Here is a 22,194-nt window from a genome sequence, read left to right as displayed (position 1 = left end):
AGAACTCTGGGAAGGAGAAAGGCAAGAGAGTCAACATGTGACGCCATGGGGGTAGGACGCCGGGAACTATTCTCCGGTAAGAAACATACTTAGATTAACAATTATGGGGTAATTACTTAAGGCAGAGCTAGCCAGTAAGGGACAAGCAGGCCAACAGCTTCATAATTAATATAGCCTCCTGTGTGTTTATTTGGGACTCATGCGGATCTAGAACCAGGCTGGCGCGGCAGAGCCCAGGCGACTGGCGGGGGATATACCAAAGCAGCTAGCAAAAGAAAAAGCTTCTCTTAACATAATGGTGATCAGGAGTGGGATCATAAATTTCCACAAAAAATAACAGAAGATTTAAAGGAATTTTAGAAACAGAAGAACGGAGAGAAGCACAGATTTTTGGTAGCAGCATTTTTCTCAGGTGTGTTTTGCTAGCGACAAGACGAGATTCACGTGGCTCGCTTACCGGAGTCTTCCTGACTCGGCATAAAAGGAAAAAAAAAAAAACCCAGCAAGGTTGTTTTAAGAGACTCTGCTAACAATTAAAAGGTGTGTTCGTACAGCTGGAAGTGGCAGCTTTTGCTGGAGGTCAGCATGGACTGAGGCGGTAAGCTGGAATCATGCTTACGCCCGCGATCTTGGAAAAAAAAAAAAAAGAGGCAGTTTAAACTGCCGAGGTTTTAACAGATAAGACACGTGGCCAGAAAAACATAAAGATTTACAGTACAGTCAGACTTGGATGAACAAAACCTTTAAAGGTTTACAGTGTGTTTAAAAATATACGTGAGATTGAGAGAGAAAATGAAACGGCAAAGTGGTAAATAAATACAAAAGCTGGCGTTGTGGTGGCGCACGCCGGTAGGAATTGCTCCAGAGGCAGAGGCAGGCGGGTTTCCACAGAGAAACCCTGTCTCAGAGAAAAATAAATAAAAGTGAAAGAAATAAAGTAATATTAGATAAATAAATAAGCCACGTAAAGATGGAAAATACACAGAGAGTCTGGATACTGTACGCTATTGTGTTTTTCAGTTTTTTGATTGCTAAGGAAGGAACAAATGCTAAAGTACACTTGATTATAAATGCTGCTGAATTAATCCAACTTCTATCTTTTGAAAATGCCTTGACTTCAAAATTTAAGTACAAGGATATGTTACTCGGAAAAGGAGTTTTAATTTATGTTTCCACAGAACATAAAAAGCTGAGGATTTCTTCCAGGCTTCTGTGGTTTGACCAACCAAGACCCCCGGTAGCAGTGGACCAGGTGTTTCAACGACTGAGACAGCTAAGATGATACAGCCTTACAGACCCCGAAAATACGGACTTATACAGGTTTCTGAGTTTTGTCATGATCCCCATGGTATGAACAGCGCCCCTTCCAGCAGGAAGCAGTTTGGAATGAACGACGTCCCAATTCCCATCTTGTTTATAAATCTTTGTTTTCATTTAAATGGGGTTGTTTATAATTGGCTAATGATCACAGCCAATATTTTTTTAATGGAAAAAAGGGGAATTATGGTATGGGTATTGTTTTTCATTTATTGATACAAATTCAAGGTCAATTTTGTGATATGTATATTTCTCCTCCTGATTAAGTATTGTGCTTATACTGATCTTTTAAAATGTAATGCGTAATTAAATACAGATTATAGATAGTTACTTATAATAGTCAGAATTTATAGTTAGGTTAGTTAGGTTTTCTAGATATACAGAAATATATTTGAGATGGACAGTCTTCAAACCTCTCAAAGACCTTCAGAACATGGCATTTAAAATGGTTTAGGGTTTTTCTTGACAATGAGAAATGTCTGCTCCTGGCAGCACCAATTATGTCTGAGAGGAAAACGGGCATCGAAGAAACTCGTTATGGAGTTTGCTTTCAACATGGCAAGATTAGCCATTTGGGCAAGAAACTGCTCTTGCTTAGACTGTTTGACTGTTGTTGTATAATCTGGACATGCAGGACCCACAGGAAAGTGACTGTTGAACTCAGTCTTACAGGGTTCCTGCTTCATGGAAGAGTCTACGGGACTTTCTGCAGGACACAGAAAAATGACTGACAGACTGCTGATGCAGATGGACAGTTTTGAAATTTCCTGCTTTGCTGAGAAGTGTTGCAGACACATTGTGGCCTATGGGCTGAAGATGGATGCCCGGACAATACAGAGGAACTTCGGGTGACTGTCCAGGCAGTAAGATGTCTCTGTCAATCCTAGTGTTTATATATTATCCTTCTGTGGTCTTTGATGGAGTTGAAGACAGATAGTTATAATTATAGTTTTCCTTAGTTATGATAAAAGATAAGCAACATATAGGACTTTGGACTCACAAGGATGGGATGGATGATATTTTCTTTAAATCTTGCTAAAATATTGTAACTATGTTCTTACTTGATAACTGTTCTGTCATATATAATTTGACTATGTTAAAATTAAGACCTTTCTTTTTGTTTAAACAGAAAAGAGGAGATGTTGGGGGAAGTCCTGTGCATTTGTCAATAAAGTACTGTTGAGCCTATAGGAAACCTAGATAGGAGGGACTAGGAGTCCAGGAGAACTCTGGGAAGGAGAAAGGCAAGAGAGTCAACATGTGACGCCATGGGGGTAGGACGCCGGGAACTATTCTCCGGTAAGAAACATACTTAGATTAACAATTATGGGGTAATTACTTAAGGCAGAGCTAGCCAGTAAGGGACAAGCAGGCCAACAGCTTCATAATTAATATAGCCTCCTGTGTGTTTATTTGGGACTCATGCGGATCTAGAACCAGGCTGGCGCGGCAGAGCCCAGGTGACTGGCGGGGGATAAACCAAAGCGGCTAGCAAAGGAAAAAGCTTCTCTTAACATGATACCATTTTATAAGCAAAAAAGGAGAGGAGCTAAAAAATTAAAATATAGGCTCAAAATATGTAAATAATGCAACAAACTATTGAAAGTAGTGCAGATCCTAATTTTGGGGAAATGCCATGGAAGGAATTCCCACTCATGCTCTTCTACTTTGGCAGCTTCTGGTTGACTAGAGAGATGCTGAGAAGAAATTTGAACACCTGCCCTCAAGTATTCTGTAACCAAGAAATGAACTTCTGCTTTTGGGGATCTGTTTCTGCAGGTTAACTCACTATTGCACATTCTGGGAAGCAGTTAGGGACTAAAAGCATCATCACCACCGCACTGATCTACATAGCTGGAGCACTGCTCCATGCCCAGTAAGTGACCACTACTAGTTACTAGTTACAGAACCATTACTCTAAATGTGGGGAAGTTATAAAATCGTAGGGGGGGGGGGTCGTGCTTCAGCAAATGTCAGCAAATAAGAAATTCATGACCAAATCACCCAGAACTAAATAAATTCTCAGCACAACCCTTCAACCCACACCAGACTTCTGTTAAAGACCCTTCACTGAATGTTTATCTCTACTATGGACAGGAGAGGGCTAAGACTGTAATTCTACTTTCACTAAGACGCTTTGCATATGCCTTAACCTCTAAGGTAACTATCTAAAAGAAGTAAAACAAAAATAACTTTAATAATCAAGCTAAGATTCAAGTGATAATTGAACAGAAAGGGCTGCAACCATCAAGCCCCTCCCTCCAGAATGAAGACTGCTCCTAACTACACAAGCAATCACAGCACAGTGAATATCCTCACTGCATTCCTTCTTGACTCAACGCTTACAAAGCACTAGACACAGTAAGCTGAAAGGTTACAAGAAATGATCATGGGGCTCTAAAACACACTTGATTTGAACCAGGGAAAAGGAATGACTTCTAGCTCTGTACACTCACCTAAGACTCACAAATGCTCTCTCTGCCTCTTAGCTCAATCAGAAGTAGTACAGTGCGCTAATACAGCTCACTCTCTTGAACTGGTTGAAATGTTTTACTTATACAAAGTATGGCAAGGAAGCTCACTGGCCATTAAAATTCACTCTTAATCTAATGCAAGAATCACAGCTCTGTTTTTGCTATTCCTCTTCACAGTCTTTACTTTTGTAATTGTTTTCTGCCCCCTAAACATTGCTAAACAATGACATTTCTGTTTTTAAAGCTGTCTTCATACATAAACCAAGCAGTATATGGAAAACCATAGGACTACTTTAGTAGAGCTGTTCTTTTTTTCAAATACATCATCAAGTCACAGTCAATATCAACAGTACAATCTTATCCAAGAACTGCAGGAACCTTTGCTACAGATGTAGGTCACTGAATCTGCCACCTACCATTAAATGGAAATCTACCCCCTCCCACCCAACCCCCCTTCAGATCAGATCAGGGACAAGGCAGGCAACATAATGCAATACGCACAGGAAACCCACAACTGGAACTCTCAAGCCTAACAGGCAGATTAACCAGGGATTCCCCAGCCATAGCATCATATCTAATAGCTATTTCAGCCTTACCTGACATGTCTCCAAGCCAGCTGCCGCAGCCACATCCCCCTCTGCGCCAAAAAAATGTCTTGCCTCAGTTTCCTGAAATTCCCAAGTGGGACAAGGGATACAGCCAGCTGGTATCCACAACTTGGGAATGGTCTAGAGTTCCACTGCCAGCAACCTTCCCCGGGCACCACAGTTTGTGTCTGTACATGCTCACTGCAATGCAGCAGCCCCTTCTTGAACAAGCTCAACATTAAAGGGCAACAAAATGCTCCTCTGCTCAAAAAATGCTGAAGGCCCTGATCTTCACAGTGAAATAACCGTTAACTTCTTAAAATTGTTATTTTAATAAAGTAATCCTCAAACTAGAGAACCTTGAAATATTTGAAAGATTATGCAGAATACACCTGAAAAACAAAGCAGTTACAGAAAGACGGACACATGCAACTTTAAAATAACACTTAGAAATACTTTGAAGTTGCTTACAGGAATTGTAGTACCTCAAATGGACTTTAGTTCTGATTCATTTTTACTTGACTTATATAATTATACAAACTGAACATTAACCCTTAAAGTTCTTCAAAGACATTATTGAATCACTAAAATTCACTGTATTCAAGAAATACGCTCTAATTAAAAAATTACTTCCCAATACAAAAACGAAGCTTTACTGAGTAAGCATTATTAAGAATGACAAATACTTAACTTTATGCTAGATTTTTTAAATAAAAAACCTAGTCCTTTCTTAAGAATATGAAATTTGTAATAATCTTTGGAAATCTAGATTAACACCTGAAATAATTGTAAAATAATTGTAATGGCTTAATCATGAATTGCATTACTAGAAATATAAAAAAAATTCAGACTAAAATGTCAAAATAAATTTGAGGTTGAATTACTTAAGAATCTCACAGAATCCATTTTAGGGTAGACTTGAAAAATAATAAGGATAAAGTATTTAGAGTACAATCCTGCACACCATGATCATGTCTAAAAACCCATAAATCTTTTATGACTCACAATATCACATCCTTCACTTGTAGTGGTGCCCTCTGACTGACTCATGCAGCTTAAGACAGTGTGATTTTAAGTATGAGTTTGGATATTCTGCAACATCAGATGCTTGCTGTTGGTCAATTTCAGCTGTAGATTTCTTTGACTGGATATTGTTGTAGTTATATAGCCAGGCAGACATAGCTGTAGATTTTATAACATTGCTCTCATGTTTTCAATTTATAGGAGGTATTTTTCAATCTATACATTTTTATCAATTTAATTATTTTTCTCCATTTGTCCTCCCTCTTACCTTTCCACTTTAAAAGAGATCAGTTTTATGGATATATGCATACAAGAGCTAATGTAAAGAGGGTAATTAAAACTATGTGGAAAACATTTTAAGAGCATCTGACAAAGGAGAAAGAGCTAGAAGCAGTGGATGAGTGAGTGACAGCCAAGCACAGTACAGTTCAACATGACCAATCATTTGTTTCTTCCAGCCCACTGATACTTGAGCTGAGCTATACAGTCCTTATCACTCCAAGCAACTCAAAAGATTTCACAACTTGTCAGAAATGCCCCTGTGGACAAGATGGAAAAAACTTGTTTCCATCTACTCAGATGTCAGTATTAGATTGCTAAACAAGTCAGACTACAATTTAGAGGAATTAAATCTCTCCCCTTCTTCAACTCTGACAGAAAACATCAGACCTAATGATCCACAGAACTTTATTTTTGGCACAGAACTTTCTTAAGCTGGAAGTGATCTTATTTTGGTCCCTTCAAAATTCATAAAGATGTTTGTAATGTGCACATTTTTAAAATGTTTCAATTGAGTAAGAATGCTGAATCAATTCCTGTCCCCATGCCTTCCCCTTTGCTTCTCTCCTGCACTTTCCCCAAAACAAGAATAACAAAAACATTAGCAGTTCAGCTCATCATCTGGCACCAGGACGATGCAATAAATAACTGGTCACTTCCTCAAAAAACTGGTTATCTATTTCCTTCAGTTTATGGGAAGAGCAGAGAAAGCATGTAGCTGAGTGACAGAATACTTGCCTAGCACATGAGGCCTTGGGTTTAACCCTCGTAAATGTAAAAACAAGCAAACAAAAACCTAAAATAAAATTGGTAATAAATGAGTATCACTAATAGTGCTTAACATAGTAATTAATTCTCCTTCTTTATATCAACCATATAAACTCTACCATAAGATATACTGACTGATCAATAATTTACAGTAAGATATAGTAACTGGTCAAAAGTTTGAAGGGATAGACACCTGAAAATGCTGAAGACGCTCTATCCATTTTTCTTTTTTTTAAATATTTCATATACAGTGTTCTGTCTGCATGTACACCTATCCACCAGAAGAGGGCACCAGATCCCATTATGAATGGTTGTGAACCACCATGTGGTTTTTGGGAATTGAACTCAGGTCCTCTGGAAGAGCAGCCAGTGCTCTTATCCTCTGAGCCATCTCTCCAGCCCTGGCTTTTTCTTATTTATATGTTAATAATCATCTTTTCAACCTCAAGAATTCTTTCATTAAACAGAACAAGAAGTGTTCAGTCCCTGAGTCACACCCACACATGCCACACCACATGAAAATAAAGACCGCTACCCAGAAATGTATGTTGTTTCTATTACTCATTCTTTTTTTTTTGTTTTGTTTTGTTTTGTTTTACGAGACAGGTCTATTACTCACTCTCAAAATCACTTTTAAACATGCTATGGTTCTGTCAATTTGTTAATAGTAATAAAGTATACGAATCTTTTACTAATTAAGTCTATTATAAAACCAAAACACTATTGAGGAAAAACTGTGATAAAAAAGTTAGCAAATAGTTTTCATGATTAAACTATTTCTGCGGCATGAAAGCATTACACTATCATTTCACAACTTAGCACATTCAAAATTTCATTTTTAAAAATGAGTTGAGATAAACCTTTGCTAAGACAAGGTCATCAGAACAATCTCTAGACCACACTACTCTTACAGTTTTTTTTTTTACTATACTGTGCTTAGAAGTCACTTCTGAGAAAGGTATAAACTAGTGTCCTTGATTTCAGATATTAACAAGGCTATGAACCTAATAAAATCTGTGTCCAGAGGAAAAGGCCTACTTATAAATAAAATATATGAATATAATTGCAGGGGTTCTGAAAGACATGGAAGCCCAAACTCATTTTCACTCCTTAAATTCATACACTACAACCTAGGACACTTAGAAATGTCAATGTGTGCACAACAACTAAGACTACAGATGGCTGGATTATAACCAAAGACACTTTTCTAAGCCTTGAAATTTTATGGGAAAAAAAAATAATGGAAGGCAAAGAAAGGTTTTAAAAACAGTGTTCTGAAAGTAAAGCACAATTCAGTTTTTCTTTTCTCATCTCAAGAGTTAAGTCATTAACACAGTGGTAGAAGAAAAGTTAATAAGTGCACCATTCATCACCCCAGTACTTCTACAAAGTATCTAAGCTTAGACAACTCTCATCCCAATGAACACCCGACATAATGGCTATTAAAGTTCAAGACTTTACTTGACAGGATAGAGACCTACTTCCAATAGTGCCAGAGAATGGTTATTTCGTCATTAATAGGAGGAAGAGTGACCATTCTAACAGTTAGTTGTGCAAGAGAATAAGCAACTTCTGAGTTTAATTAAGCTACAATTAATTCACCCTAGAGGTACTGGTCCAACCTTTTGACACTGCAACAAGATGTCATCTACAAAGTTCATGCTAAACTGCTAAAGGGTAACAAATGGAAAAATCATCATGCCTTAAGTAAGGGTGAGGCTTCGTGTGGGGCTGCACCATGCTACTCAAGTATGGAACCTCTAAAACAGCTCTTACAAGTTACTAGAAAGCTTCAAAACCACAAAGTGGTTCTGGATGTTTCTAAGCTAAATGCTTTAAAATTTAAATACCCTGTAATATTCTCACCTCCTCATTTAAAAAGGCCTTTGCAGGGGGCAGAGTAATACACCTGTAGTATGTGGGAAGCCGCATTCCTTAAAATGGCAACCCTCAAGTAGTCTTATCAACTATGTGAACACAGTATTTACTACTGATATAAGGTATTAACTAAGCAAACCCATGTTTTGCAATTGGCTTATGGAGCTCATTATTGTTGGTCATAACAGCGATTTATGAAGCTATGCAGAAGCACAGACATGCTCTAAAAGAACACCTAACTGATATGTAGATTATGCTTTTGTAAAAATTATGAACCCACCTCATGGGAGAAAGTTCCTAATACTACATCACTTACATGCACTTTTACACTAACAGACATTCAGTTCTGACACTGTTTTCCAGGGCTGAAAATGTTTACTAACTAACTGGAAAGACCCACAGGAGAAGCCATGGGAAGGAACCAAATGGAAGGAAAGAGGTGGCAAGGGAGTAAGTGGTGGGCAAGAAGGGGGAAAGCAAGAGAGGAGGGGACAAGGCCAATAACCCCCTACCTAGTAGCACAAGCTTGTTATTCCAGCTCTTAGTGACTCCAGGCTGAGAGGCAAGACAGATGCTCTTTGTTGCAGAGTGAATCATTCAAGTACACAATTTCACTTCTAATAAATTAAAAAAAAAAAAAACACAATGCTTACAGATTTGATACCTGAAACTCACTGGAAAGTTACTCAACTTACCTGGTGCTAATCCAGCAGTAGCAGGACTTCCAATGGATGGGTGAGAGAAAACTTGAGAGAAGGCAGACATATTTGACTGGGACACGTTACTCAGCCTGGAGGTTGATCCTCCTTTAGGTATAAACTCGCTTGCAGTAGGATTTGGTGTCTATTTGAAAATCAAATATAGGAAGTTAACACACTTTAGGCCCCCAAAAGACATTTGACCCTACTAGGTATTACTCTTCAGTGCTCACTCACTAAAATCTTTTAGGATTTAAGTCTTTTAGTTTCTGTATTTTAGTAGAGTATAACTTCCTTAGTGGAAATCGGATAACCAAATCTAAGATAAAACTTTTTCATGTGAAGAATTTTAACCTCCATGGTGCATGCATCATTTCTAAATCATTCCTACAATTTTTGAGAACTGGAGATTGAGGCTACCTCAAAACTGAGCAATAACTTTCAAACTTGTATGTTTAAGCTGCTTCCAAGGATAAAGATCAAAACCACCTTTCTTTCTAAATTAATCACTTCCTTTTATTATAAGGATAGACATTTCCCCAATATGGTACCATTCACTGAAACACGGAATCCAAGAAACTTAAGGCAAGTGTAAGAAACAAGGGATAAGAAAAGGAAATGGAAAAGCCCCCGGGTATGCACCGTCACAATGACTTGTAACAGCACTTACCATGAAAGATTACATGGACTATCTTTTCACAGTGGAACTCCAACATATTCAAATTGGATGTTACTTTTGGCTTTAAAAACTACTAAAGTATTATGATACTATACAATATGGTAAATTCACAAAGCTTGTTTCTATCCACTTGGAATTCTCACAGCAGGTAGAAAATGAAAAGATGAACTAATTATTATAAAGCCTAACACAACTTCCTTATTTGACATTTTAATGACATTTTAAACTATCAAGTTAAGAGTTCAAAGTACTAGATTAGAAAGGAAATAAGCCACAGGCTGAACAAATTACAAGCTTTAAAAATAATGCTACTGGTAACTACTCAATTACACTTAAATACACAGTACTAAAATACAGAAGAAATAAATGTTTGGCTTATTGTGAACACCCTGGAGGTACACAGTGAAGTGCTTCCCGTGCCACATCTTCAGACACAAAATTCTTAAAGAATACCTAGGTCCAGCCCAAAATCAGTTTTCCAATAAGAAAAAGAAAAACAAGAAAATCAAAATCCCCTTTTCATATAGAGCAGTGGTTTTCGCCTTCCTAATGCTATGACCTCCTGATGTGGTAGCCATCCCCACCATAAAATTAATGTACATAGTTGATGTGCAGAATATCTAGTATGCGACCCCTGTGAAAGAGTCAGCTTGAAAACTGCTGACATAAAGATTTTTTTTTAATCCTGAAGGCAGGTGGCGTGCCACGCATCTTTGATCCCAATACTTAAGAGGCGGGCAGAGCCAGGTGTTGGTGGTGCATGCCTTTAATCCCAGCACTTGGGAGGCAGAGGCAGATGGATCTCTGAGTTCGAGGCCAGCCTAACCTACAGAGCAAGTTCCAGGACAGCCAGGACTATACAGAGAAACCCTGTTTGGAAAAACAAAAGCAAACAAAAAAAACCCTCCAATACTCGTTTTCAGAAGTAGTGGCACATCTTTGAAGTGGATGGCCCAAACTTCTGGAATAGAAAGCAAGTCAGTGAGAGTTAGTGTTGCAGCACCTCCAACTAACAGGCACCAGCACGGCAGCCTCCGTCTATACTAGTCAACCCTAAATCTACCTTCAAAAAGGAAAGCCAAAACAAAAACCGAATCCAAAATGCTTAGGGGAGATGGCATCAAGATGACAACTCTATTGAGAATACAATAAAATTAGATAGGGGGAAATCGTGTACTCAATATATTCCTAAAAAATAAAAATCACCCTATACATTATACATAATTATATTGAATGAAATGGACTACCAGGTTTCAAAGCTGAGTTTCTCCAACTTAAATCTATGTTTACTCTATTTGGAAAGCCTGTATTTTCTGTACATGTTGGGAGAAGAAGATGTATGTGTCTGTGTGTGAGAGTGAATGACTATATGTGGCAGTCAGAAGTCAACATCTGCTGTTTACCTCTATCAGTCCTACCTTATCTGTGAAATGTCTTTTCATTGAACCTGGAGCACACCGACTAAATGGGCTAAATGGGCCGGCCAGCGAGCCTTAGGAACCCTCCCATTCTACTTCCCAAGTACCATGATTACAAAAGCCTATCATTACCCCAGTAATTATATAGAAGCTGAAATTCCAAACTCGGGTCATGCTTACAACAGCAAACACTTCAGCAAGCAAGCAAGCCATCACCCAGCCCCACGAAAGCCTATTTTTAAGGGTTCCTATGAAAAAGAAAATAGAGAGGAAGATTCACTGTGCTTACAACAAACAAATCGTGTGTGTGTGAGTACACACATACATACATGCATACATATATGCATTACAACAGAAGATATGAAACACACTAAACTGTAACCATAGTCAATCACTAAAACCAAAAACTCACCCATTGTTAAATAGGAATTAAAAGTGAAAAAGGTCCTGAAATCCTCACCTTTCTTCCTGTCCCTTGAGTAGGTATCTTTTGAGTTCGTTTAGTGAACTCAGAAATAAGAAACAAGCTTAAAAGATTCCAGGAATGAACTGGGTGGTGGTATGCATCCTTTTAATCCCATCACTTGGGAGACACAGGCAGGTGGATCTCTGTGAATCTTGAAGCCAGCCTGGTTTACAGAGAGAGAGTTCCAGGACAGTCATGGCAACACAGAGAAATTGTCTCAAAAAATAAAAAAATCCAGGAATAAGAGCATAACTGCTACTAACAGATTAACAGAACAGAGAAGTATTATGTTCTTTAACTCTAACTCAAAAGACTCTCATAGTAAAGCTCAGTAAGACAGTCATTATAATAAAGGGATGCATTCTGGATAGTGAAAATGGGGCCACCTAAACACAATGGAACTACATAGCTTTAGGAAAGGAAAATCAGGAAATCTGCAAGTGAATGGATGGAACTGCAAAGATTACACTGAATGAGGCAACCCTGACTCAGAAAGATAAAAGTCCCAAGCTTCTGCACATGTGGGTCCTAACATGGAATCTTTAGACTTCAGTGGTTAACTTGGAAGTCAGGAAACTAGGAAGGGACAGTTGGGGTTATGGGGGGAGAAGAAAGATTTTAAGGAAGGTGGGTAGTAGAGTTTGGGTGATATGAAGAAGAAACTGGGAGGAAGGTGTAAGGGGGAGAAGGATGGAAGGATAGGGAGCAATACCTAACAGTATATTTGAAAAGTCAATGTGGAAACTTACTATTTATTTTATAGGCTTTCTTTACACACACGCATTCACACACACATGCCTGCTTGAGTTTATAACTAAAGCCATTCTACTCCTCAAAGAAGAATCAGGTTGCCAAATAAGCCCAATGCTGGGTATGAAATACTGTCCCTCAAATAGTTGCACAGGGGTAATCATGTGATTTCCACTGCCCTTGGCTGCCCACCAGAACTTGACAGTTAAGACCCTATTGCTGAAGGCAACATACACTTTGTGGTCACAGGACACAGAGAAATCAAGCTAGTACTGATCTAGACGATTCCTCCCTGCTAGAGGACTTTCACAGTACTAGAAGGTACTATGTATGTAAGCTGCTGGGGAAGACATCATCAATAGTCTTGGCCAGCAAAGGATCCTAAGTGTTACATTAACAACTGGTCTGGTAAGATATGGCCACGAGTACAACAGTAGCATTAATGTCGTAGAATAACTGCTTTCTGATTGTCTCTAAGGCCCACTCCACAGTAGGAAATTCATGCTTGGTACCATAAATGTGACTAAGAGCTGTGGTCTCCAGAGGTGAACCTATTATTACCTTGCCACAGCATCAAACAGCCCTCTATATGAAAATCTCTAGCCACAGATTAGTAAAGCTCTTAGCCCTCATCAAAGAAGCTTCTTTGGGCTGTGGATGGTGGTTAACACTGAAACTCAAACTGGACAGAATGCAGCAAATAAGTAAGTGGCTGTAGAGTGCTCAACCACAAATGAGATATCTGCTTCACACCACCTCCTCCTCACTTAAGGGTCCAGAGTCAGAGGTGGACAAGACTGAGGTCAAACACTGTCTTCTGAACATTATAGGACCAACTAGAATTACTCAGGACCTCACAGAAGCTCTGGTGGCCTATACATTACCAGTACAAGATCAAATATGTCAACATTTCAACATGGAGGGGAAAGGTGCTCCCATCTCTAGTTGAGGACCAATGGAAAGCTGATGGCTGCTAAAAGAGAGAATTTTTAGGAATGTGTTCCCTGTGCTTCAGGGAACTGTCCAACACCCATTTGTATATGGGCAGCGAAAATATTGGACTCAATGAGTTACTTAAAAAAGAAAAAAGAGGACATTGGGTAGTTGTTTGGGGGTGAGGGGAAATGGGGGAAGCGGGGAGGCCGGCTCGGAGAGTTTGTGAGAGGGAGTAGAGGGGTATGTTATATCCATGATGAAATCTTCATGGAATAAGTTTTAAAAAATCTTTTCAATGGATTTCTTTTTTAAAATTTACTATTTGGAGCTGGAGAGACTGTTCAGTAGTCATGAGCATCTGTTGCTCTTGCAGAGGACCTGGGTTCAGTTCTTAGTACCTACAAGGCTGTGGAGAAATATTTGATCGCTGTGACATTTTGAGACTGTTAATAAAGTCAACCTTAAATCAAGGGGCAGACTTAACAACTAGCTGACCAGAATTAGCCAGAGAGATTTTGGAGAACCCAGGATACAACAGAGAGGCACAGGAAACAGCAGGGAGGGGCTTAGAAAGATTCTCAGACTTTTTGATCTAGGAAGCCTAGAGAGAAGGGGTCAGCTGCTCATTCCTCTACTTTCTTGAACTATTGGGTTTTGTTCCACATCCTACTCCCGAGTTTTTATTGATAATACAACAATTTAGATAAATGCTTCACAAGGAAACTTACAACTATCTATAACTTCAGTTGTTGGGGAGATCTGATGCCCTCTTCTGACATTCTTTGGCACTTGCACACATACAGGGCACATGAACTCATGCAGACACACAACACCTTTTTTTTTTTTTTAAAGATTTGTTGATCTTATGCATATGAGTGCTCTATCTGAATGCACATCTTTAAGCCAGAAAATACCACTACAGATGGTTGTGAGCCACCATGTGGTTGCTGGGAATTGAACTCAGGACTTGTGGAAGAGCAGCCAGGGCTCTTAACCTCTGAGCTATCTCTCCAGCACCCATACACAACTTCTTAAAAAAAAATTTAAAAGAGGCATTTCTAACATTTTGAATTTTTCATTTAAATATAAATCAGTGTAAAATAATAAGTAAAAAAGTGTAATAGCAATTAACAAAGTAGAATAAGCATATGACATTTACATATTAAGGGTACTTATCTGAAACGCAAACTGGTAAACATTAAAATAAAATGTTTAGAAAATAAAACTGGGCTGGAGAACTGGGTTAGTGGTTAAAAGCATTGAGTGCTCTTCCAGAAAAACCGGGGTTCAATTTCCAGCAGTCATATGGTGACTTGTAATAATCATTGAACTCTAGTCCTAAGGAGTCTGATGCCCGCTTCCAGCTTCTGTGAGCACCAAGCATGCAAGCAAAACACCTCATACACACAAAATGAAAGCAAGTAACTCCTTAAGTAAATAAGGAAACAAGAAAACTATTCCTTTAAGGCGCAGAAGGTAAAACTGTATTCCTTCTTCTGCCCCATTTCTAGAGGATATCTGACCCAGTTCCCTGACTGTGCCAGGTACATTCTCTACAATTTAACTACATCCCAGTTCAAGTCAAAGTTTCTCTAGAAGAGGATTCAAGGACTAGTTTATACAATTATTCACCTAACATGAACAACACTAACAAGTAAAAAAATAGCAAAAGTCCAAATTTTACTTTTTGCTTTATGATGTTAATGAGCCTTTCTAGACAAGGAAAATAATTCAAAGGTCCATTAGTGCTTGACCTTACGAGAACAAGATTCCAAAAGGCAAAATGCAAAACAGGGTTACTAAGCCATTTCTGTAATAATCAATTTTTGGTTTTCTATGTTTATTTTTCGAGACAGTTTCTTTGTGTAGCCCTGGCTGCCCTGGAACTCCCTCTACAGACCAGGCTGGTCTCAAACCCACAGAGATTCTCTGCTTCCCTTTGCCTCCCGAGTTCTGGGATTAAAGCCATGTACTGCGGTTTTTATTTATAGAAAATATATGTAAACACTAACTTCTATTCATAATTAGTCCTAGCTCATATTTGTGTCTTAAATAGTTTCAAATAGACTTCTAAAAGTCAGACTTTATTTAGTCCGTTTAGTTTTTTATAATTTATATTTAAGTTCCCATATACTTAAATTCACGCTTCACTTTCTGTACAAAAGACCACCTATTGCTTCTTGTGCAGCAATTTCTTCAACACAATACCATCTCCCAACATTTGGGTATGACATCATCTTTACTCTCTGGACCCAATTACAGAAAATGAAGAGTCTCAAGTCTTATCTTCAATGTTGGTGGACATATTAGAATTACATCTTAAAAGAGGTAACATTTCAGCCGGGTGTTGGTGTCTCACGCCTTTAATCCCAGCACTGGGGAGGCAGAGGCAGGCAGATCTCTGTGAGTTCGAGGCTACCCTGGTTTACTGAGAAACCCTGTCTCGAAAAACCAAAAAAAAAAACAAAAACAAAAACAAAAAAGAGGCAACATTCCAACCAGATACCCCATCTAAGTAAATGCTAGCTACTCATCTACAACTGCTCAATACTGCTCAAAGAATTTTCTTACCAAGTTTTACTATAAACTGGTCCTTTCATGTTACAGTATTATTCTGTATAAAGTTTTTACATTAACCTTTAGTCTCTAATACTTATATGTATCTACTAAAAACAAGACTAAAATAAGAGAGCCCATGAATTAAGGGATTAATTTAAGTAGCAAAACAGCATAAAAATATAACCATTAGAAGTTCCAATAAGACAATGGTTCATAGTAAATAAAAAAGAGAATGTTTTATTGCAGAAATGACAGAAATCCAAAACATCTATAGGAGAAATCTCATCACAGTGATGATAAGAAATTACTAACATTCTTTTTTCTGAACTATGTAATCTTTTCTCATTCATGAAACTAGAAGCATGTTTTTCAAACCAAATTTGATCAAACAAAAAAATTACTAAGTAGATTAAAATCTAGTACCATTCCAGCCTTTTTCTTACTAATTCTATTGATACTATTTGGTGGTGGAGTGATGTTTTTATACAGTTTGCTCTGTAAACAGATACACAATTAGCTCATACCTGTGTGGGGCTGGAGAAATGCTTAGCAATTAAGGGAAGGCTACTTTTGCAGAGGACTTGTTTCATTTCCTAGCATCAATATGTTGGCTCACAACCATTTATGACTCTAGTTCTACAGAATCTGATGCCCTCTTTTGGCCTCCACATACACCAAGCACACAAGTGGTACACAGATATAACATGCAGGCAGAATACCCATAAACATACAATAAAATTAAAATGTCTGTATCTTCATACTTTTTGTCAAAGTAATACTGAAAATATATCTGTTTCCTGCTTTTAGAAAATTATCACAAAACCCATAGTCCAACACCAAAACAGAAACTTACTGTCACACAATTCTGGAAGCAGAAGTACAAAATAAAGGTGGTGGCCATTCACACAACTTCCAAATGAGCTGAACAGAAGATATCTGGGTGCCTCCTGGGTTCTAGTGGCTACCAAGTCAAGCATTCCTTGGCTTCCTTGGCTTGTAATGCAACACTCCCATTTCTGCCCATCTTCCTATCACCTTTCTCTTTCGTGTGGTCTATCTCAGTCTTGTAAAGAGAACTGGATTTGGGGCCCTTGTGTATCAGGACAATCTAATCTCAAGATCCTTACCTTAAATTTTATCTTCAAAGATCATTTTTTCCAAATAAGATAAAGCTTACAGGTTCCAGGAATTACGTTGTGAACACTCTGGGTACCACCCAAAAAGTAATCCAGCATACTACAAAGATGGCTGTACCCAAGAAGACCTCTTTACTTACTACCTTCCAGTAGGTGAGCTATGTGTTCCTTCTTATCTTAGCACACTAGCACATGCACTAACATGAAAAGTAAACTGGTAACAGCAGACAAAAACTTGTCTAATCTTTATTTTCATTTTATTATAATGACTGCAGTTTTTCATAAACGTACTTGATTAGCTTAGGAGTATTGCCTTATATTCCTAAGTGCAGGTTTTGCCATCTGTTTAAGCTAAATTAATAAAAAAAAATGGCAAGTACAGTCTCTTAATGGCTAAATGGTACAGAGGTACCTTGTTTTATCAAATGACCTTTATCCCTGATGTTTTATGCTGTCAAGTCCAGCTTGTTTCACATAATGTACAAATGGCCTAGCTTTCTTTTAAGTAGCAGAGTGGATCTTCTAACATATATATAAAGTGGGCTTCTTTTTTGGGGGGCGGGTGTTTCAAGACAGGGCTTCTCTGTTTAGCCCTGGCTGTCCTGGAACTCACTCTGCCTCCTAAGTGCTGGGACTAAAGGTGTGCATCAACACTGCCCAGATAAAGTGATAAAGTAGGCTCCTTTTTGTTTGTAAATAAGTACTGAATTGGGGGGGGTTGGCCATACCCATGTGGAGGCCAGAAGAGATGTCTGAACTCTTCCTCTATTGCTCTCTACCTTATCCTCTAAAAGGATCTTTCACTGAAACTGGAGCCCATTGTTTTTCAGCTAGGCTGGCTGGCCAGCAAACCTCAGCAACCTACCTACTCCCCCACCAGTACTGAGGTTGCAGGCGACTGGCACCACACCTAGAATTTTATGTAGGTGCTGGGGAATGTTCTCAAGCTTGCAGAATGAGCGCCTCTTTGCACAGAGAGCCGCTTCCCTAGTCTCTAAAACAAGTTTCTTACTACCACCATTATAGTTTTTAAAATCCAGCCTGAAACACTCTGTCCATTACTGTTATCTTCAGGCAATGTAGATTTTATGCCATCAGTGATAAAGCCATCATCTGACTTCTGGTTCCATCTAAGGACCCCCCCCACAAACACACACACCCCAAATTTGAGTATTTTTCACTCATCTATAGTGTATTAACCTAAAATCCTGTTCTACTGTTATGGTAGTTCCTTTAGGTTTTCAAGTACCTGTCTTTAGATTTTCACAAACTATCTTATGTCTCCTGGGACTACCATAACCAAACACTATTTAGATTCCCCATAGCAGGGATTCTACAGGATTTACTTATGTTCTAAAGTACTAACTTTGGTATTTATTAAAATATATCTAATGGTGATGTACTCTGTTTTTTTCAGGGATGGGAATGGGTTAGGCTATGCAGCCCAGGTAGACCACCTACCCACAATACTACTACTTACTACCTGGTCCCATGCTGGGGCTACAGGTGTTGGCTCTTCCCACTTCTGGGTGTCTGAAATAATTTCATTTGTTTTTGCAGCCTTGTACATGCCAGACAGGGCTCTACCACTGGGCACCACTAGCTGTTTTGTTTCTTGGGAATTTTTAAATTTGAAATAATGCGTCACAAGAGAGACTAACTGCCTAATATCACAGGCAACATCTTACATGACCATAGCACATCTCCAAAATCAGAGAATTAGGCCAAGTATGATCATCTTTAACTAAACTACAAAACTAACTTGAGTATCACCAATTTTTATATGCATTCATTTGGATGCATACATTTCTGTATCTTTATAAATAAAGAACTTTGGTATGATGTTTTTTGCTTCCTGGAAAGATATATTTGCCTCCTTGCATATTAAAGATACCACTACACTATCTGAGGTAGACATGGTGGCACACACTTTTAATCCCAGCCCTCTAGAAGCAGAAGCAAGTTCAAGGTGAGCCTGACCTATATAAAGAGTTCCAGGACAGCCAGGGCTATATAACAGACTTTCTCAAAACAAACAAAAATATTGCTGCACTGATAGTTTGCATTATTTCCAGTGAGGAATATGTTCCTTGAACTCAAAACCTTGTTTTTCTCCCCAGCACTGTTTGTCTGGTATAGCTTAGTGCCCCTTGCTTAATGTTTGTTGGGTGGTGGTTCTAGTCTACTTTTATCTGTGGACTTAATCTTTGTATCTAATTCAGAAAATACTTGTCCATTAATTCTAAAAATAGCATTTTTTTCTTTATAAACCAGCCTCTCTTCAGGAACAATATACCAGAAGTATACCAGAACAGCTGATGGCACCAGTGTGTGTGTGTGTGTGTGTGTGTGTGTGTGTGTGTGTGTGTGTGTGTGTGTGTGTGTGTGTGTGTGTGTGTGTGTGTGTGTGTGTGTGTGTGTAAGCATTCATTCTAAGACCAATCTGGTCCCCATACTGTGGCAAATGCCTTCCATTATTTCCCCTATGTTGCCTGGTTGAAAACAGGAATTTTCTTCTGGCTTCAAGTATTGCTTGTGGTTACCTGTTGGGGACTGGGTGAACTTGGGCACTTTGCCTTGCTAAACAGTCTCTCACAAGACAAGATGAGGCCACAGAAGTAAGGATCTGTTTCACACCATTTCACAGGTTTTAGTGTTTGGAAGTTAAATGCAGTATCTAAATACTATTGCTATTGTGCAATCTGTTTGGTAATACAGTTAGTTACATATCCTGAAGTAAACTAAGCCCTCTGACTTAAGCAGTCCAACAGAGATAGGATTGCCGACATCAGATCAAACTGATGGACAGTGGTGAAGGTTCCAATATTTCCTCAAGATTCCTGCTAGTGTTCTTTTGGACGATCTTAAAGTAAACTATCATGTGTATGCTGAATCCTACAAATGAATATCAGTATTACAAGCATTATATTATGATAGAGTAAGATGAAAAGTATCAACTCAGCACATAGGAATCCTCTGTAAACAGGGTAAAACCTAAGCATCCAAGTCCCCTCAGGTTGAAACTGGTAACTCCATAGGTGGGCCCCACTTAAGATTTCAGTTTGAGAGTACGTATCAAAATGAGAAACATAATGCCCTTTGACCAGAAAACCTCTAACAAAGGAGAAAAACAATATAAGTAGAATATACTAAGTTTAAACTAGCACCTCCCCCTTACATCTCCCTCCCTCCCTGTTAGCTTCTACCTTTTTGAGATGGGTCTCAAGTAACCTAGGCTGGTCTCAGATTTCAGACACAGCCAAGACTGATCCTGGACTCCTGGACCTATCCAAGTTCTGGGATTTCAAGCAGATGCAACCCCCACATCTTTCTTCCTTCCTTTCTTTTTTTAAGGTGTGGTGGTTTGAATGATCCCCATAGGCTCATATATTTGAATTCTTTGTCACCAGGAACTGGAACTCTTTGAAAGGATTAGACGGATTTGGAGATGTGGCCTTGTTGGCATAAATGTGGCCATGTTGAAAGAAACATGTCACTGGAGGTGGACTTGGAGGTTTCAAAATTCCATACTAGACCTAGGCTCTCAATTTCTGTTTACCAATTAGGATGTAGCTCTTGGCTACTGCTCTGGTGCCTGCATGCCCCCATGCTCCCCACCATGATGATAATGGACTAAATCTTTGAAACTGTAAGCCAGCCTCTACTGAAAAGCTTTCTTTCTGCCTTGGTCATGGTGCTGCTTCACAGCAATGTAACAGAAATAAATAGCAGGGATTCCTCTCTTGTAGGCCCTCTTTAAACTTTTCCTTAATAGACCTATATTCACTCTGCTTTAGAAAAAAATAAAGGAATTGACAAAGAACTATCCTAGAGATCTGGCAATAAGGATTATGGTAGACAACAGTGTGTAGCTCAAAAACTATGTACACTGATGTATTTCTAACTAGCAGAGATAGCAGATGCATGATAACAAAACAAAATAAAACACAGGCACTGATAAACTGCTGCGTCTTTCAAGAGGCTTGCTCATGTGTAAGAAGAAAAATAGCAGAGAGAGTAACACAGGCAAGTGTATAAAAGTACCTAAGGACACTCACTAAATTGTCAGCAAAGATGTTGTCTCTAGGCTGTGAGAAGGATGAAAGCATTTTAATTTCTTATTTGTACTCCTCTCACATCTGAGTATTTTCAAAAAGCATAAATACTTTAGAAAAGTTATAAAATACTTTAGAAAAGTTATAAAAGGCAGTTTAAGATTATAAATCACAAAGGCACTCATATCATTCTATTTTATTTTCATGTCTTCACTAAATAGTGGTAGTATCTAAAAATCCAAATACAGAGCAGTCAGAGCATGTTGTCTAGCTCATGGTCATAGGGATTCTCAATATCAACTAATTCAGGAAACTAGTACCCTGAACATTCAAGAGAAGAATGTTCCATGAAGGCACAATTCCCTTCTACAGTAACATATATTCCTTCTATCCACAGGACCAAATAGTTAACCCTATCCATTGCAGTTCACAATAAGCAGATTTATTTAGAACCATTTTTGATAAACCAAGAATTAAGCATATGTAATCACAAAATATACTAAACTTTTCAATTTTTTTCACATGGTTTTTTTGTCATAAAATTACCAAGGGAAAGTTAACAAAATATATAAAACTCTACATTTCTGGACTCATAGGCCAATTATGCACCTAGCTAACTCACTTATCAGAGTACATTCAACAGTACATTTTGGGTTACTATGGCTGGCACTTAGTGCGCCACAAGCTCACAGGACAGAACTTCACATTCTAAATGGAGGTCTGTACACCCAAGAGCTCAGAACATCCATGAACCTCAAATAGCACAGTACCTATACCTTACTACCCAAATATGGCCTATATGGCAGTGATATAAATAAGTACAGTACAGTAAGTTCTAGAAAAAGCATGTATCAAATGCTATGCAGTTAAGCCATAAGACCCTATAAAAGTGACTTGAATACCAAAGGACAGGTTCATTAAGCCACGATGGACAAAAGGTATACCATATAATGTCAATGTCGTAAAAGAAGGCCTAAAGGCATGGAGGTCAGAGGGGTATGGTCTTTCAAGTAATTCAATAGGCTGCAATTATAGTATGCACATTTTAATTTCTTGGGGCCCTACTTTTTGTTCTTCTTCACTGTCAATCTACATAACAATAGTCAGTAGACACAAGTGTTACTTGTCCTCTCCTGCAAGGAACACTGTTGACAGTTCTACTCCCCTCAGT

At 38.5% G+C, this 22,194-nt stretch overlaps 1 protein-coding gene across 1 annotated transcript in view; it reads right to left on the bottom strand.

Annotated features, from left to right (window-relative positions):
* Window positions 1-22,194, bottom strand: part of Pan3 (poly(A) specific ribonuclease subunit PAN3) — a 120,490-nt gene that overhangs the window by 53,270 nt on the left and 45,026 nt on the right. Inside the window, 1 exon segment of the mRNA XM_005083181.3 lies at window positions 9,022-9,169. Coding sequence (XP_005083238.1) covers window positions 9,022-9,169 — 148 coding nt within the window.

The sequence above is a fragment of the Mesocricetus auratus genome, unplaced genomic scaffold (genome assembly GCF_017639785.1).
Source record: "Mesocricetus auratus isolate SY011 unplaced genomic scaffold, BCM_Maur_2.0 Super-Scaffold_100008, whole genome shotgun sequence".
Lineage (NCBI taxonomy): Eukaryota > Metazoa > Chordata > Mammalia > Rodentia > Cricetidae > Mesocricetus > Mesocricetus auratus.
Note: the sequence above shows the minus strand (reverse complement) of the source record. Positions and strands in the feature narration are given on the sequence as shown.